General features: G+C 38.5%; 2 protein-coding genes across 2 annotated transcripts; one reads left to right on the top strand and one right to left on the bottom strand.

Moving 5' to 3' along the window:
- Nucleotides 1–1,643: 1,643 nt before the first annotated feature.
- On the top strand, nt 1,644–9,436 carry LOC104421567 (beta-glucosidase 24). Its single transcript, XM_010033557.3, has 13 exons — nt 1,644–1,924; nt 2,049–2,118; nt 4,152–4,210; nt 4,370–4,445; nt 4,659–4,736; nt 4,825–4,912; nt 5,158–5,413; nt 5,931–6,046; nt 6,497–6,714; nt 6,826–6,857; nt 7,065–7,167; nt 7,751–7,859; nt 9,075–9,436. Exons 1-13 carry the CDS (start codon nt 1,757–1,759, stop codon nt 9,259–9,261), a joined length of 1,560 nt encoding a protein of 519 aa, XP_010031859.1. The 5' UTR covers nt 1,644–1,756; the 3' UTR covers nt 9,262–9,436.
- Nucleotides 9,437–11,136: 1,700 nt separating this feature from the next.
- On the bottom strand, nt 11,137–15,923 carry LOC104423499 (linoleate 13S-lipoxygenase 2-1, chloroplastic). The gene is made up of 9 exons (XM_039302788.1): nt 15,689–15,923; nt 14,930–15,198; nt 14,285–14,522; nt 13,580–13,900; nt 13,387–13,453; nt 13,097–13,229; nt 12,624–12,928; nt 12,046–12,312; nt 11,137–11,915 (listed from the first exon to the last, which is right to left on the bottom strand). The coding sequence occupies exons 1-9, from the start codon at nt 15,921–15,923 to the stop codon at nt 11,156–11,158; spliced, it is 2,595 nt and encodes an 864-aa protein (XP_039158722.1). The 3' UTR covers nt 11,137–11,155.
- Nucleotides 15,924–18,197: the final 2,274 nt, after the last annotated feature.

Below are 18,197 nucleotides of genomic sequence, written 5' to 3'. Positions count from 1 at the left end.
GAAAAAAAGAAATATTTACTTGAGTTTTTACAAATTCCGTTTGCTCAATGCTATGCGACATTTTTTTCCTTTCCCTTCTATTCTTTAATCGTCGCAATTATGTATGTACACTCAAACGCTATTCATCCAAATGACATAGCATGTAGGTAAAAATTAGGTTACACTGTTATTGCAAGAAATTAGTCGAGCCATTAAGGCAATTGAAACTTTGCATCTCAAAAAACATAGATATTGGATTCAATCCTTGCTTGTTATGATTTTTTGGTTCAGTATTAAGAGATTAAATTGTCTCGAGTCCCTTACTTTCGATATGGAAGATATGGCTTGTTTAACGAGGTTAGAGACACGACTTATTAAATATCTGACTAAAGATATATTGCCTAGCACGACATTGAAAAAGTTTAAAAAAAGAAAAGAAAATGTGTTCTGGCTTGGCCTGGATTTCTTGGTGGTCAAATCGAACGTTATCTTTTGAGGGACCACATCAAAACAAATTCTAAACTCAAAAATCTTTTGGGTGAGGTACGTGCCAACCGAGGTAGAGTTATTACCTTACCTATGCTAAAGCGCTAAACTTATTCAAATGCAGAAAGAAAAAATGCAATAATATCATTATTTTTTGTTCCATAAGATAACGATTCGTATCACATTTCTCTTCTTATTTTTAAGGGGTCGGTGCCCTCAAGTCGGGTATTATGTACTGCCCGAACTACTCACCACGTTCAAGGAAACCCGGGCCAATCGGACCCATCGTCGTCCCTTTGTTTTCCCTAACCTTTCTGCCCGAGAACGCATGCATGTGTTCGTGGCTGAGTTGATGCATTGGACTTCATTGCCGTCCAGAGGAGGACAAGTTGTAAGGACCAAAGGCATATGCCATGAATATTAATTGAAACTTCGCCTTCGTGACTCGCTCTGGTCCTCACGCATATGATAACATCGCCGTCTTTTTGGCTCCTTTCCATTCAACTCTAATCTACTGCCGTCTTCATATAAGACAACCGGAGAAAGTCTGTATCTTGACCTAGGGAATCTTTTCTTCCGGCGGATATTGTGCTTCCAAGTGCAGCTTCGTCAGCATTAAGGTCGATGATTTCCGGTTTTGAAAAGGAATACTACCAAGGTAACAAAAAAAAGAAAAAAAAAGAAAAAAGAAAAAAAAAAGGACCGTGACTTGGGTACATCGTACGCAGAGTAAAAGAAAAGACCAAGACTTGGGTACATCGTACGCAGGAATTGAAAAGGGAGGTACCAAGAGCAGCCAAAGGAGAGTTGATGTAATTCATCTAGTGAAAAACAGATAAAAAATGGTCTAATCGTTTTAACTAGTTTTAGATAAATGTAATATAAATTCTAAGCATTTTCATGTTCGTTTGATCGGATCCTTAATATTTAAAATTTGGCTGATTAGTTGTCAAAACATGACTGAAGATATTTAATTAAGGCTTAACCTAGTTACAGGCGGTGTATTTTTCCCCAGAAAGAACATTCAATTTTCATGAAATTAAGTGTGATTTTGACGATAATAAATGAGCATCTCTTTATACACATGAAAAAAATTCCTCTTAAATGATATTAATTGGGGACTTTGATTCACGAGACTCAGTCTTGAGAAAATAGGCAGTCCTATATCAATGTAAGGACATGAGAATAGGGTTGGTGCGTCCCCTTAGAGCCCAGCTCTCTCTCTCTCTCTCTCTCTCAGACACATGTACGTAAACGGACACAAAGCAAGCTTGAACAAAAGAAAGCTATAATGGGTTTTCAAGGGCATATGCTCCTAACAAGCTTCGTGGTGCTGGTGGTGTTGAGCTCACTTATCAAGAGCGGAGCTACTGCAACACCCATGTACGACACTGCTTTGCTCAACAGAAGCAGCTTCCCAGCTGGTTTCCTCTTCGGCACTGCCTCAGCCTCTTATCAGGTTCAGCTCATTTACATACCATTCCTTTACATCCCAAATTTCTTCTCCCTGAGGGGAGAGGTGAAAAATCCGACTTTGGCGGTGATTTTTTGATGCTCTTGCTCGGCCTCTGGTTCTTGTTCAGTATGAAGGTGCGGCAAATGAAGGTGGTAGAGGGCCAAGTATATGGGACACTTACACTCACAAATATCCGGGTGACTCTCTCTCTCTCTCTCTCTCTCTCTCTCAACATTCGATACCCTCGTCTAGTGAGTTATTTTTTATATGAATGACATGGTGAACAGAACTAATCGTACATATTAGGAAATTGTTGGTATCATGAACGAGTTTAGACCTTGATATCGTCGTGAACGAATTGTGAAGAGTTTTTTTATTTTTATTTTATTTTTATTTTTTATTTCCATCTCTCTCGTTCTTGAGGAGGAGGAGAAAGTGAAATGAGTTGGTGGGAGTCTTTCTTTTGGTCTGGAAATTTTTCTGTTGATTTCTCCCCCTTCTTTTCTTGGTGGTGGAGGATGTGCGCTCTTCAGTTTCAATGCAGACAGCAGTCTTAGGTGAACCATCCTTTCTGGATGAATTAATTATCAATGTGGAGAGAGAGAGAGAGAGAGATAAAACAATATATATTCCTTTATAATGATCTTTTTGGACGTTTTGCAACTTGGTATCTATTTTGTGCATAATGATATCTTCTCTCAACAACCATAGAAAGGACCACTTTTCTTTATTTTTCCTGGGGAATAAGTGTTTTTTTTTTTGGGTTGTTAATAAACAAATTACTATTTCAATAACAAGAAAATAAAACCGATCGTGTGTTTATGTATTTATATTTGCATTTCTTTTTTAATTTATTTTCTTGTGAGCTGGCTTACATTAATATCCTCCCCTCCACACATACAAACAGTGATGCATTTTATCACTGATAAATATTGTCAGATCTCTTTTTTCATGTGTGCAATATAATTGTCCAATTAACAAGGATTAAAATTTATAGACATCGATTTTTACGGCAAGGCAATTGTTTTTTTATTAGAAAATCTTATCTTGTGTCCGAATTTAAATTCCATAGAACTGTGGTTGGGTTTGTCCCCACATGTCTTGTTTTATAATGGATTGGATCAAAATATACAAGGTGTTAGGATAAGGTGTTGAGAAATGCTGAACCATTTGAGTCCCCTCGCGGCCTCGCCGTACGCACGTCGATGTCTTCCCTTTCATGTTGACAAAAATTGTATGGACCATGACATTTTAATAATTATATACTGACTTACCCAAACACACACACACACGCACACACACACATGTATATACATACACACACACACACACACACGCACACACACACACATCTATATACATACACACACACACACACACACACACGCACACACACATACATATTTGAGATACTAATGCAGATAAGTTAACAATTAGGACAGGCATGGGCCTGTAATCTTATATACGAGATTAATGCTAGAGACTATAAATTAGGAATGGTGTCATAAAATCTCTACATTCTGATTGTGCCTTAATCTGCATCGTGTGTATAAGATTTCGATATTCATGCGACTTCTCATTATAATTTTCGAAAATAAGTAGCATGGTTTGTTGTTTTAGGCAAGTGGCACCAATTGGGACATAATTAGCATAAATGATTTTCATTCCATCTTGCTATGTTTTCTTGATATATATTCAATTCTAGTCCGTAAGAGATTATAAATATTCCCAAATCACAAGAAATGTAGTATTTTACAATTCTAGCGTCGGCTTATAAATACTAACACCAAATGCAACATAATTTAGCAATTCCGGAACTCTTTCTTCTCTTTCGAGGATCATTGAAATAAGAAAGAATACTATTTCTATGTAAAATTCCATTTATCAGTAGTTCAATTGAGATACTTAAATGGGGCATTAGTTCATTCTTTCTTTCTTGAATCAAATGGCGTGGAATGAGAAATCGATTTCTTCGCCTTTTTGCAAATAAATCAAAACTCTTTTGGAAAGTTGTGGGATATTTGAGATCACAATGAACAATAGATATGATTTGATTAAAGTCTATAATTTGTGGGGAATAACACATCTCGTGCTTACATTGCCTCATCTATAATAGACTTCTGCTAAGTAAACAATTGACAAAAAAGAAGAAGAAAGATCTGTGTATCAATCTTTTACATCACATTCTTTCTCTTATCCAATCTATATTGTTTGGTATAAAAAATGGCAGGCAAAATAGCAGATGGAAGCAATGGAGATGTTGCGGTTGACTCGTACCACCGGTACAAGGTCACTCTTTTTTGCACTAATTTCTAATTTGACTAAATGTTACTTGTAAAAGGAATGCCCCTTTTTTTCTTGTCACATCAATTCAAATGTAAGAGCAAAAAAGGGTTATTAAGGGCAATTAATTATGTTTTATTGATTGTAAAAATTAGCGTGATGCAGGAAGACGTTGGAATCATGAAGGGAATGGGCTTAGATGCTTACAGATTCTCCATCTCGTGGTCTAGAATTTTACCAAGTAAGCTGGATTAACTTTTATCCCTTTCAATTTTTATTTATGTTCAATTTGCTCTCTCGTGTAAATTAATGGACCCATCAATGACGTTTTAAAAATTATTGTAAAATGCGATAGCCATCTGGATGGCTTTGGATTACATTATCATTTGTTTCCCAAGTTAATAAGACAATGTAAATGGTATACTCACTAAAATGTCATTGAGGCAACTTTCAGAAGGAAAAATGAGTGGGGGTGTGAACATGGAAGGTATCAACTACTACAACAACCTTATTAATGAGTTACTAGCACAAGGTATTTGCTTGATCTCCTATATTATCTCTCAAGTTAATTTCACACACCTATTTGATCTTAGGATGGTTAACTTCTGATGTTGATGTAGGAATTCAACCCTTTGTGACGTTATTCCACTGGGACCTTCCCCAAACCTTGGAAGACGAGTACGGTGGTTTCTTGAGTCCTCGCATCGTGTGAGTTGCTCAAATTAGATTGGATTATGTCTATGTCATGCAACGTGTTAATGTGATAGTATGATGCAATTGGTTTTTCTTTTTAATTCATTACATTCGATAACAAAGGCATAGATTGTAAGACGAGCAATTGATTAGTTTTGAATGATACCATATTAACATGTTACATAATATTACTATTGCACATAACTGGATAAATCTTTCAGAGGTACGAGTACTTGGGTTAATTTGATATTTGAAATTAGGGATGACTTCCAAGATTATGTGGGTGTGTGCTTTAAGGAGTTTGGGGATAGAGTGAAGCATTGGATAACACTGAATGAGCCATTCAGTTATAGTGTGGGAGGCTACGCCATTGGACTTACCGCACCTGGTCGATGCTCCGAGTGGCAAAGGATGAATTGCACGGGCGGTGATTCTGGGGTTGAGCCATATTTGGTGTCTCATAACCAGCTTCTTGCTCATGCCACGGCTGTGAAGTTGTATAGGCACAAGTATCAGGTGAGCGGTCAAAAACCCTTTTAACATATATGTAGTTGTTGCTTTAGGGTTAAGGATCGTGTCTTGTTGTCGCGTTTCCATTGTCTGTCCCTATCGTTCATATGCATCGTTTCTAAAATTTATCTTATAATCTATCAATTTTGAGTAATTATGTACACATGTTGCTGCAAATTTGGATGTCTACGGATGAATTCTTCACGTGATGCTTCGTGTGTGAGTTGTGCTTCAATATCAAATGACCGTTTGTTGATTTACTTGTGAACCGAGTTTTTTGGAACTTGATTATATAACGTACACGGCGTGATTATTATTTGAATAACATCTTCATTTTGATAGAGAAACACGTGAGATAACTAAATTTGCTAATGTGCCTACTAATAATGAGTTTTCTTGTCATAAAAGAATTTATCGATAGCTATCTAAAATTTGGTCAGTTAATTTCTAGAAAATTATCTAACTTTGTTTTTGTACATCCTTACCAAGAAATGTTATAATCGAAAAAGTTGGATATACGCAGGAATCGCAAAAGGGGAAGATAGGGATAACGCTAGTGTCTCAATGGATGGTGCCTTACTCAGATGCCAAACGCGACAAAAATGCTACATCAAGAGCCCTGGATTTCATGCTTGGATGGTAAGTGTGCCCTTTTTTGAATTTTTTATATTTGTTCACTTTTCCAATATTTATGATTGTTCAAATCGATTAGTAGTGGTTTTATTTATATCTAGATGCTTCGTCCCCAGTTTTTTTCTCTCTTTTTTCTGAGGGTCATTAAGCTTCCATTATGGGCCCTAATTATACCCAAATGGCACTCTTTTCCTAATCCGCAAATAAAAAATCTAAATTCTGATTAGTACGATGAAAAAAATAATGCATTTCGGGATAAGGCAGGGAGTTAATTGAATTAGTACGATCAATCACCATCTGTTTAGTAAATAGACTGAGCTAAGGAAATGTCCTTAAATCAATTTCAAGAATCGAAAGTTATTTTCATGGGCTAATTACATAGATTCTTTAGATGCATCGTGATTCATGAATAGTATGTAAAGCAGAAATTAACTCTTCTGTTAATTGGTTCACCAGGTACATGGATCCTTTAACTCATGGAGACTATCCACATTCGATGCGCTCTCTTGTTGGAGAGAGACTTCCCAAGTTCTCGCCGGAGCAATCGGCCATGTTGAAAGGCTCGATCGATTTTCTCGGATTGAACTATTACACTGCAAACTACATCGCCGACTCTCCGCACTTGATGGGCCCGAGTCCGAGCTACTTAACAGATTCCCGTGCCAACCTTACAAGTAAGATTACAATTGTAATTAATTTCAACGAGTTCCATTATCGATCATTGATTAAGTTTAATGAACAATTTCTTCTTTCTTCACCTTATGAGTTAGTCTTATTTGTTGTAGCTGAGAGGAATGGCATCCCGATTGGTCCAAAGGTGAGCGTCCGTTGTAGTAGGAATTTCCCTATTTTTTGCTATGTACTTCATGACATGAAAATGAGCATCCACTGGTTTAGCTGTGTAACTTGCAAGCGATATTAAGGGCCAATTTTTTTTTTAATAGTTTATTTTCTAGTTGATGAAATCCATATACTTGAAACTAGAGGTGAATAAATCTGATACTTCTTTTAATGGAATGGACAGGCTGCCTCGAATTGGTTATACGTGTATCCCAAAGGAATACGAAGTCTTTTGCTGTACGTGAAGAAGAAATACAGCGACCCTCTCATTTACATCACGGAAAATGGTAACATTTTCACAAACAGGATACAAAGTTAAGGGGTGTGGCTATTTCCACACCATTTTGACTAAAACACATGCTTTTTAAGTTGACTGACCAAATTAATCTTCAACTTCAGTTAAGCATGTATTTTTTACTTTTTTTTTTAATGGTGAATGGCATGTTTTGATATCTAACAATATAATTTTCAGGTAATTATCATTCGTGAATTGCTACTTTCTTATCTTGTTTTACTTCAATTCCTTTTGAAGAGAATAATTTACTCCTTCCTTCAAAAAGGAAAAAAACGACCCATAAAATGTACATTTAGTTAGAAAAAAGTTGTGGAAATAGCCACCCTAAGAGTAATGCACATATATAATCTTGTTATTATTTTTGTAAATGCTTTTATCTATTATGTAGCAGATCTATATAGTTTGCTAGTTTCAAATATTTTCGTATATGCCATTCAAACAAGTTACTTGGATTCCTTGTAATAAAAGGGAAATCTATTATGAATTTTTAAAATTTATCATGCATGTCTCTTTAGTCCGATAAGATTCTTATTTAGATATTTTCGCATGTTTGATATTCTTTTGCATGCGTGCAGGCATTGATGAGTTCAATAATGAAACGCTGCCTCTTGAGCAACAGCTAGTCGACAACATGAGAATAGATTATTATTATCGTCATCTTTCCTATGTCTTAAGAGCAATCAAGTGCGTATCTCTCTCTCTCTCTCTCATAGACGATTCTACTCTCCCATTTCTGAAAAAAATGATTTTTTTTTCCAAGCCGGTAATTTTCAAAAAGAGTTGCTGAGTGTCTAACTTGCTAATTTTTTTTTTTTGAAAAAAGCCACATAAATGCCTGTAATTAATTCAAACAAGAGTTTATTAGAACTTCTTGATATGTCACTATGATCCAAGCTAGTCAATAAAGTTGGTAACTTAAAACTAGTAGAAAACTTAATGGAGGAACAATAGATAAGTTGATTGTTATTTTGGTAATTTCTAAATAAAGTTGGTAAGTTAGTGCATTGCTAATGAATGAAAATAAAATGTTAGCAAATAATAAGCAAGGTTGGATTTTTTTTTTTTTTTTTTTGGTCGGTCCTGCTCTATTCTAACTCTAAAACTTTTAAGTTTGCCTCCTTACAAAGCATGGGAGTCAAAATCCATACCTGAAACTAAATTGTACTCACCTCAACATCTCCAAGAAGGTGAGGATTTGAACTCCCCATCTCTCTCTTCTCATGTGGAAAGGGTGGCCATTGGGATAAATCCCAGTGGTTAGCAAGGTTGGAGTTGAATAACCCAATAAACATCGATAAGTAACTCAAATGAGAATTGATAATTATCTCGATATTGGATGGTAAATTCAGGGAAGAAGTTGGCGAGTACGCTAATTTAGGTTGGTAATCTATGAAAAAAGTTAGAAAGTGTAATCACTTTTAATCAAGGTAAATGAAAGTGGTAAAGTAATGGAATAGTTCAAATCTTAAAAGATAATTACACTTTTGGAGTTGGTAAAAAAAAATTAGTTGGTAATTTGGCTAGATAAAAGTTGGTAAGTCACTTTAATTTAGGCAAAAAATTTCATATTGGATTTCGTTAATTCAAAGTGTCAAAGCATTAACAAATTATGCAAATAAAAGTTGTTTAAGTCAATATAAAAGTTGCTAACTTACTAATTATACAAAAAATGGCAATTTTCATAAAGGCGTTGGTGAATTACCAACAAGAGTCAGAGGTCATTTGTTCACCAACAATTTGTTGACACTTATTAACACCAATCGGGATTTACTGGCACAACAACAAAATCTATAGATTTTTTTTTCTTTTTTTGCTTTTTCAGCATAGAACAATAGAATTCTGCCTCCGCATGAAATCTCCTATTTTCTTGACGTGATTTTTTGGTTCTTTGTTATATAGGGATGGTGTGAACGTGAAAGGGTATTTTGCATGGTCGTTGCTAGACAATTTTGAGTGGACCGACGGGTACACCGTCCGGTTCGGCATCAACTACGTGGATTACAAGAATGGGCTCAGAAGATACCCAAAGCTCTCCGCCACTTGGTTCAAAAGCTTTCTCAATAAACACGGCCTACTCAAGCCTTGAGCTAAAAATGCTATATTCTCACTTTATCTGAAATAAAGAGAAAGAACACGAGTTATAGATTTACGTTATACTAATTGTTTTTAAGAATTCTAGCCAAAAAGAAGAAGAAGAAGAGGATTTCGTAGCCCTCCATAGTCGGAGGGATATTTTCAATACATATGTCGGCTTGAAACTAGATTGATCTCCCTTTCGGTTGGATCTTTGCGCACCCAAAACAAGGAAGTTCGCTAGGATTTTACTCAATAGGGCCTTACGATACTTAAGTGAGTAAGGGTTCAAGAGAGATGAGAGAAGAAATGTTTAGGCTTGAGAATTCTAAATGTAAAAATGGAAGGGTGGGTTATAGACGACTTGTCTGATTTGAGGAGAAAATCACCAAAAAAGTCCTAAATTTATTGCGCTCATGCCAATTTAATTCTACCTTTCAATTTGGCAAATTTAGTCCTTAATTGTTTCAAGAATTTATCAATTTAGTTTTAAACATTTTAATTATACCAATTTAGTCTTAAATCTATCAATAATTTTCCAATTTAATTATTAGCTAATTTTGATTGAAAATGGTTGATGTGATGGTCTAGTCAGTGCTGGCCATCCTATGTGATATGGCCAACGTCAATGTAGATAGCTTCTACAATTATTTTATTTTTCTGAATTTTATTTTTATTTTTTTTCCTTTTTCCCTCCACTGACCATCGCCAGGCCTCAAGGATGGCTAGCAAAGGTCGCCCTCACCTAGGTTGTCGAAAAATTGTAAATATTTTCTATGTTAATATCGACTATGCCACATGATTTGAAGTATATGAGCCTACTTCACGACGAGATTAGCCCCACGTGCAATCGGCTTGATCTAACGGCACATGTTAGCCAGACTTACGTGTGACATTAACTAACAGTAGCACCTATAGAAGGGGGTGATTTGAAGAAACTCGACAAATATTTTCGGAATTATGACAATCAAGATATAAGCACAAGCTGCTTTATATTAAGCAATATGGTGTAATGCTTATATCAGGCAACGGGTGAATTTGAACGGAGAGATAGAGAACAATGCACATGGAGATTATAGTAATTCAGCTTGTTGTAAGTTTATGTCCATTCTTTTATACTAATAGCCTATTGTTTGTATTCCACTATAAATCTATTTGAAGTAACAGTTGAATGTGCTACTTATACTTAGGCACTTTTCCTCGATGCTAATTTTATTTATACCCAAGCTAATAGATCTTGTTATCTCATACCGAAGTACAAATTATAGCACTGTCAATACTTCTCAAAATATTACAATTTGAAAGCTCTCAGAAGACAAATATAAAATGTGAATCCCCTACTTTCTTTGGTGCCTTGACTTCATCTTAATACTCCTCCACATCCAATCTTCCTGTTGGACATTTTTCAAGAGGATCAATTTCTAAACTAGCCATTGGATAATTGTTGAGAAGATCAATTAGCCGTTGAAGTCGATTAATTGGAATTGCTGTTGGTTTGGTCCTCGTCTCACTTGTGGCTGAGAAGCATGTTTAGCAAATCTATTGAACTGACCATTTACCCAAGTTATTGAATTCTGCATTAGGATGTAACGGTAGTGGAATATGGTATTTATGAACAACATAGATGTACTGAAGATAACCTTTTGTGTATATCCTCACTTTTTAATTTTAATTTTTTTGGCAATTAATAGAGGACTAAAACTGAAATTAATCATTTAATCATAATTCTATAGATATTGGCAACACGACGAATTAGATCATGACATTAAAAGAAAAAGATGTTGTCCATAGATTAGGATGATCACATTATCATCGGCATACACCACGCTCCTCTTATTCTACAAAATAAAAAAGAAAGGTGTTTCTATCAGCAAACACCATCCCCACCTTAGCGACATGTCATTTTCTCAAATGGAAATGCTGTATGGAACTCCCTTGCCGGTCACACCGGGCTCGGAGAAAGGCTTCAAGAGCTCATACGGCACGATCCCAGCTCCGTTCCGATTCTTAAACCTTTGGTCGTTGTTCCTGGCATCGATGACGCCGTCAAGCTCCTTCAGCCTCCCATGGAACCTCTTGAAGGCCGCGTTTATCGCCGGCTCCTCCTTCCACGCTGGTTCTGGATCTTGTCCTAGGTACTCCTCATCCGGCGAGTGGTTCGACAACACGTCGAGGATTGCCATCACCTTGGTCGCCTGTATCGGCGATGGGAAGCACGTGAGGAGCGTGACCTCGGGCTTGTTCCAGAAGATCTTGAGCTCTTCTTCTGTCGGGTCCGCGACGGGCATCTTGGTTCTGGCGATGGTGGGCCGGTTCGGGAAGTAGCCGCCGTAGGTGTACTGGCCGAAGTTGACGGCAGCGTGGTGGCCAGAGGCGACCCAGACTATGGTGGTGATAATGTGGATGAGGTCGGATGGGGTCTTGAGGTCGGGCCACCCTGGGGAGTCTTTCTTGTCGCCGTGGCCGACGGTCCGGATCTCGGTCCACCAGGATTGGAGCTCCTTGTCCGACGCAATGTGGCTCGGGTCGGGGTAGTAGTGATTGACGTAGTCGGTGACCCACTCCTTAATGGCGTCCCACAAGAGGAGGCCGTCGTTGGCGAAGGGGTAGTCCTCGATCGCTAGCTTGAGGCCATGCGGTGCCGTCGGGTCCTCCACTGCCAACCCCCTGGCACGAATCGACACGATTAGAAAAGCGATGGCACGAGTAAAGATTCAGTTCTATCAAACTAAATTTGCTCTAAACACTCCATGCGTTAAAAATAGGTAAAAGGAGGTATGCGGCCGATGCGCAATACCTGCTAATCAGGTCATTGGGCAAGCCTTGCGAGTCGAATTGCCACAGCTTGTCATAGGCGACGGCGCAGAGCTCCATGGAGTACTTGCCGGGAGAGAAGGAGCTCTCGATGATGCCATCGCCGTTGACGAGATACTCACGAGCCAGAGCATTGATCTCCATCGTGTACCGGAAGTGCGGGTGCAACAACTTGTAGATCGGGTGCATTGCGCTCAACTGCCGGTTCGCTGCTATTATGTATGGTTCCGTGACACAATGAGTCCGTAACCTGTTACAGTCGAAATTTGATAAATGTCAATTACAAAATAGCATTTATGGAAATAGATACGTCTTGAAATAATATCATGTTTTTCATGCAAATCATTTCATTGTAAGGAACAATTAAGAAATTACCTACACACTCAGATCTCACAGTGCATATATATGTGCATATATATCCTACTTATCATGGATAATTTTTAAAAATATATTCTTCTCTCTTGTTGAGAAGTCATTGGCCTACTTCGTTATTATTATACTTCAATGTAACTAATCTATGATTTTTTTGTTCGTCGAACGTAATGATCGGCTTTTTGTTACCAGTGGCTGACGAGTTGGTGGTATCCAGAGTCGTGGGCAAGGACATGGGCCTTGGCGAGCCGCCAAAGCCACATGCCAGTGGAGTGGCACGACGGGGTGAACACCTGCTTCCATTGTGGTTTCCCGTCGTCGGTCGGCGGCCGCGTGAGCTCGATTGCAAGGAGTTTCAATGTCTCGTCTGGGGTCAAGAAGAAGAGCGTCCTCGACCCGTATAGGGTTGTCCCCTTGAGTTGCCTCACTTTGTTCACGTACGGTAGGAACAGGTCGTGGTAATCCAGCATGAACAGCTTCCTTTGCTTTATGGCCTGCACAAAATCAAATTGAACCAAACCGGAAAGGTCGGGTTCAGGTCAAATTTCATTAATTGGGGTACAATTTGCATGTTTGATTTCCCTTTCGATGAAGTATCACCTAAACCTAGAGTGCAGATAGGTTGTATTAGGTGATACTTCATCGATGGAGTATCCGTGTACCTCGTCGACTGTCATGAAACCTTTGATTTCCCTTTCGATGATGTCTGTCGTGATGGCCGATTCGAGCGATCCATAGATTTTAGGGTCGAGATCGCTCCTCAAAGGCCATTCCTGAGTACACATTTTAATACCACTTATATATGGAAAGGATGTACCCAACATGGTGATATCAAGTAATGTCTTCAAGGGAAATTAACCATCACCGAACTATATTAATTGTGTCTTAGGAAATTAAATAGTTGAAATGTGTATTGATACATATAATTAATTACCGTGATCAACTGGATTGCATAGGGTTAATTCCTGCTAGGGTTTGGCGAGAAAATTCTTCGTCAGTAAACCAAAAGAATCTGTTTCCTGCAGGATGCAACAATAGGGCTAATCATTATAGATAAGAAATCTTGGAGATGTATAAATATCTCCGCCATACATCATAAATAATACATAAAGTTTTGTCCTGTGATTGACTAGTAATTTATTTACGGTTCATGGTTTCAGGGGTTTCGAAGCGGAGGACAGCTTGGTAGGCATCGGTGACGGTTTTGACGAGCCGAGGGAAGAGGTCCTTGAGGAACCCTTGCTTCTGCAATGGGGGCAAGTTGACGCCTTCGTTGAAGAGCTTGTCGATGGCGCTGAAGTAGGGGAACCCCAGGTCTGCGTCGACCATTGCCGTCTCTAGCGACGGCACCAGCGCATGCACTACCGAGTATACCGTCTTCGCCGAGAATGTCATTTGCTTTATCGTCGAGAACTGTTCGTCTCGAGGCACGTATATGCTCCCGCTTCTCAATTCCGATTGTGGATCTACATGATAGTATATGTGCATGTTTAACATGATACTGAGCTTGTAATAAGAATATGATGATATATACAAAAAGCATGCAAAAAGGATACGAAATTATGAATGGCTGATGTTTCTGTGACTACAATTTTACGAGAGAAAGATACAGACGTTCCATTTCCCAATTGCTATACAATTTTATGCCTGGATATGGCTGATTTTATACGATCCCCTTTCTACTCTTATACTTTACAAATATCTCTTCCAATTTTTATGCCCTCTCGTTTTCATGGTCTTTTTTCTATGCACTCTACCTTTGGACTTAATTTTGGAGGGCATCTCCCGCTAAGAAAGAAATTAATTCAATAATCTATTTTTTTTTGGTAACAAATAATTTCTCGACTCACCGGTCTCGCACTGAGGGCGCCCAGTCCGGCATCGTCTAGGGTATGGAAGCTCTTTGCCACCGAGCACGGGCCTCTTCTTCTCCGCGTCGCTGTCCGGATTCCCGAGGTCATTGTACACATCGTAATCGTATATCCTCTCATACGATTTTCTCTCGCCTTGGCCGTTCCCTCGCAGGATTGCCAGCTCCTCCTCTCTCGGTCTCCTTAGCCCGCTCGGCGTTTCCGTCGGTAAATAGCACTGCCTCGCAATAGTGCGCAGCAAAAGCCATCAAGCCCCAAATTAAATCTATCTAGGTAGTCCTCAAAATTCATACCTAGAACTAGAAGCGGTACTATGTTTGTCCTCGAGAAAACTTGCATTTCGTGATACATAACTAACTGAGTGAAGAAGACTCTACGGTTTTTTATTTATTTATTAATAAATATTTTACATTTTATTTTAATTATTCTCTCCTTTCAAGTGCCTTCAAGTGTAAAAATAAAATAAAATACGTAAAAAATAAAATAAAATACATATGTGTCCAAAAACCCTAATTTCCAAGTAACACACACATATATACACTATATGTTCGAGTTATAATCCTAGAAGGTCTCGATGAGAAAAACCCGAGATAGGAAGCTACGTAGCTATCTTTATGATCTAACCTTATTGGTGAAGAAAACCCTCTTTTGTGGGTTATCGTACTTGGAGTGAACCCATGAGATGCATGTGATGTTAAGAGGACCGCCCACGAATCCATTGAGGACGATGTCCTTGAGGTACATCTCCTTGTGGTGCTCATTCTCCACGAAGATCGCCCCGACCTCCCCGAACTCCTCTCCAACTTCGAACTCGCACTCGTACGTCACCTCGTCCTTGTTGTGGCCCTTCTTGTACGCGTACCCTTTGATTGTCCCCTTCTCTCGTCCCGTCTCTGTAAATGAAGTTCAGGACTATATTCAAATATGATAAATATGGGCAAAAACCATGCAGTTGTCAATTTTATTTTGCATTTTGTACATATATCCTTTGCAGTACTTGCAAATATCTTTTTCTGGCAAAGATCATGATCTCTAACTTAAACCTACGTACATGGAGAATTTATTTAGGGAATGGTTGATAAGTAAAACTATCAAACATCCTTGTTTATTGCAAGTCAATAACAACTTCTGTACTTCTGTAACTTTTTCTCCAAACCTAATAATAGGCATTTAGTTTTAAAATTTTGGTACAAATTCGTATAATATGGCTATTTTTGACCTTGAAAAACTTCGAATGTTTCACTTCAAATAAAAGTCAAATTGTGAACATCGCAAAATTTTCAAAAAGTAGAAGACTACGTTTCCATCAAAGTCATCCTATTTCTCCCCCTGCTTTTTGTTACAAGTTGTATTCAAGTTTAAAACGAAATGCTCAGTACTTACTGGGGTCAAGCTCTGTACTAACAAGCTCCAAGAGGAGCGTTTTCCCCACCAGATCAGTAATCTTATCGAGCCCTCCACTTATCCCCATTTTCGATAACAAGCCACTAGTGCTGGGTTTCACGGTCACTACCGCTTTAACTGACAATGGGTTCTCCATGGCGCTCGGGCTGGCAACCGCTTCAATCTTACTTGATGCAAGACCTGCTTCAGCGCCTCTGGGGTTCTTTTGGAGCATAGGCGCAGACTATACTGGTAAAACTGTGATCCCACCGTTGCCTTGGCTAGGTGGCTTGCTTAATGGGACCAAGGATGGGGAGGCAGATGGGGATTGAAGAAGCTGTGGATTCGACATGATGATGGTGGCGATGATCGTTTCTGGTGTGTTCTTGAAAAAAAGAATGGTGTAGACAACTATTGCTTTAGACAATGGTTAATGAGACTTGGGTATGGTGGGGTTTCGGAGAGCTGGTCTAGTGGTTTTCATATAGGTAGAGGGGGAAGGAAAATATGGCACGTGCTTTATTATTGTAATTATTCTTTTTCTGGGCTTTGTTTTGGCCTAGATGCAAGTACATGGCACGTAAAAATGAAGCAGGGAACGAGGAGAGCGGAAGAGAAAAGGCGGTGAGAGAAGACTTGTATTCAATTGGACTTCCACTTCACGTGACCGTACCGTATTCGCGTAACGACATTTCAACGGCTTGGAAGGAAGTCGAAAATAATATGTCAAGGAAGAGTTCGTATTCGATCCACCCGGAGAACTTCAGTTAGATTTGACCCGACCCACCAACTACTCTTTCACCACTTAAATTTATCGAGGATATGTTTGGAAGAGTATTAATCGGCTCACTGTCTTAGTTGAGGTCGGACCACGTGTTTTTCTTGAACTATAGATTGTCTTTTGACTGTTGGTTATCTTGGCATAATATGTGTTCTCACGCTAATTATATATGTCGTACATTCATCGTTGAAAGTGAAGGTCGTCGCTTTAAGGTTGCTTGGTACAGTTTTTAGTTATATGTTATAATTTATGGCATTTCATGTTGATAATCCCAAAGTGTCGGAATAGCACTGATTGTTGTCGGGGTCAGTAAGTCCAAGATGTGGCAGAGTGAGAGTGAGTATGACAATGAAATTTCAAGGTCTTGTAGTCTAAGGAATCCTTCTATAAGCTGGTTCATAGCCAAGTTGAAACCCAATTGTAGAGAGCGAAAAGAGCCTATTTGTTCACCGGAGATAGTTGCCCTTACTTCCTAAAAGGCAGGAGATGATAAACTGCTTTGTTTTTGCACGAAGCAGGAGATGAATGAGAGTGCAGGTTTAGCACCATTGCCGTGAAATTTCAGGGTCTTACTCTTTTGAGACCGGTGAATCTAATGGTGGTGTCAGTTTTGTGAAAGAAGCAATATAAAGTGACATAACGGCACTCAAGAGCGGCAGGTTTGACCAAACACGGGTACTGGCCTTTTGCTATTTGATCTATCCACTAGTAGAGGATTAAGTATGAACTTAAGATAGATCAGACTTGATTTGGTTTAACAACTTGTGGATTAAGTATGAACTCGCGATAAAAGTTTACCAACAAGTGTGCTTTAGCCAATGAAATGGGGGGAGAAAAAAAACCTTCCCTGTCAAGTGGAGTAATTATAAGCGGCACGCTCCAAAAAGGCACGTCCCTCCCCCGTCCCCCAAGGCAAGTGGCTTCTTATAATCCAAACTAGATAAGATTAGCTTTGTCCATACAGAGGGAAAAATATTATTTTTCTTCTTCTGTCTCACCTTTTTTCCTCTTTTTATATAGACTTATTGTTAAAAAAAAATTGGAAGATTCGTTGTGCATGGAATCTGGTAAAGAATGCAAGTGTATCATCATTTGAATAATGACTAACAATTTTAGCCCGAATCTCGAAACCTAGGACGCATACATTGCTTTGGCAAGTTGAGTGCGTGTGTTTTTTTCTAATCTTTTTCAAATTTCAAACCCGGTTGATTTACTCGAGACCTACAACCATCGAGATAATTAATTCATAATGAGGACATCTATTGACCCATGTGCGGGAATCTCCGACCATCCGTGCCCAGATCCATAGGCCATGTCTTTTAACGCCATTGATTTTCGGATACCAAACTAGGTTTATATCCCTGTCCCCGTTAAAAGTTTGATCCAAACAAGCATGCATGCTTCTGAAACTGAGTTGAAAAAAGTTCAAACAAAGTTAGTACCTTATAGTTCACCTTATTGCGACATGACCGTAAGTTCACATCGGGGTAGTAAGTTTCACGTTTGTAAATATTGTGCGGGACCAATAGCCATTGATTTCGATTTATGCTCATCGACATTGTATATTATGACTTCGAGATTATAAAAGATCGGTAGATTTCTATATAACATTGGTAATTGCACATATACATTAGTTGATGCAATCGAAAAAATTTAGTAACTATCCCAAAAGTTCGGTAAATTTCATTAATATGATGATAATCTTTATAATGTATAAATTTAGATGGC

This window comes from Eucalyptus grandis, chromosome 10 (assembly GCF_016545825.1).
Source record: "Eucalyptus grandis isolate ANBG69807.140 chromosome 10, ASM1654582v1, whole genome shotgun sequence".
Classification (NCBI taxonomy): Eukaryota; Viridiplantae; Streptophyta; class Magnoliopsida; order Myrtales; family Myrtaceae; genus Eucalyptus; species Eucalyptus grandis.
Note: the sequence above shows the minus strand (reverse complement) of the source record. Positions and strands in the feature narration are given on the sequence as shown.

Bases quoted from the DNA above. Each gene is read 5' to 3' on its own strand.
- LOC104421567 (XM_010033557.3), top strand. From the start codon at position 1,757: ATGGGTTTTCAAGGGCATATGCTCCTAACAAGCTTCGTGGTGCTGGTG. The intron at 6,047-6,496 runs GTAAGTGTGCCC...TTGGTTCACCAG, and splicing joins CTGGATTTCATGCTTGGATG to GTACATGGATCCTTTAACTC. The intron at 6,715-6,825 runs GTAAGATTACAA...TATTTGTTGTAG, and splicing joins TTCCCGTGCCAACCTTACAA to CTGAGAGGAATGGCATCCCG.
- LOC104423499 (XM_039302788.1), bottom strand. From the start codon at position 15,923: ATGCTCCAAAAGAACCCCAGAGGCGCTGAAGCAGGTCTTGCATCAAGT. The intron at 13,901-14,284 runs GTGAGTCGAGAA...ACTATCATGTAG, and splicing joins GCGCCCTCAGTGCGAGACCG to ATCCACAATCGGAATTGAGA. The intron at 12,929-13,096 runs GTACACGGATAC...GATTTTGTGCAG, and splicing joins GTTTCATGACAGTCGACGAG to GCCATAAAGCAAAGGAAGCT.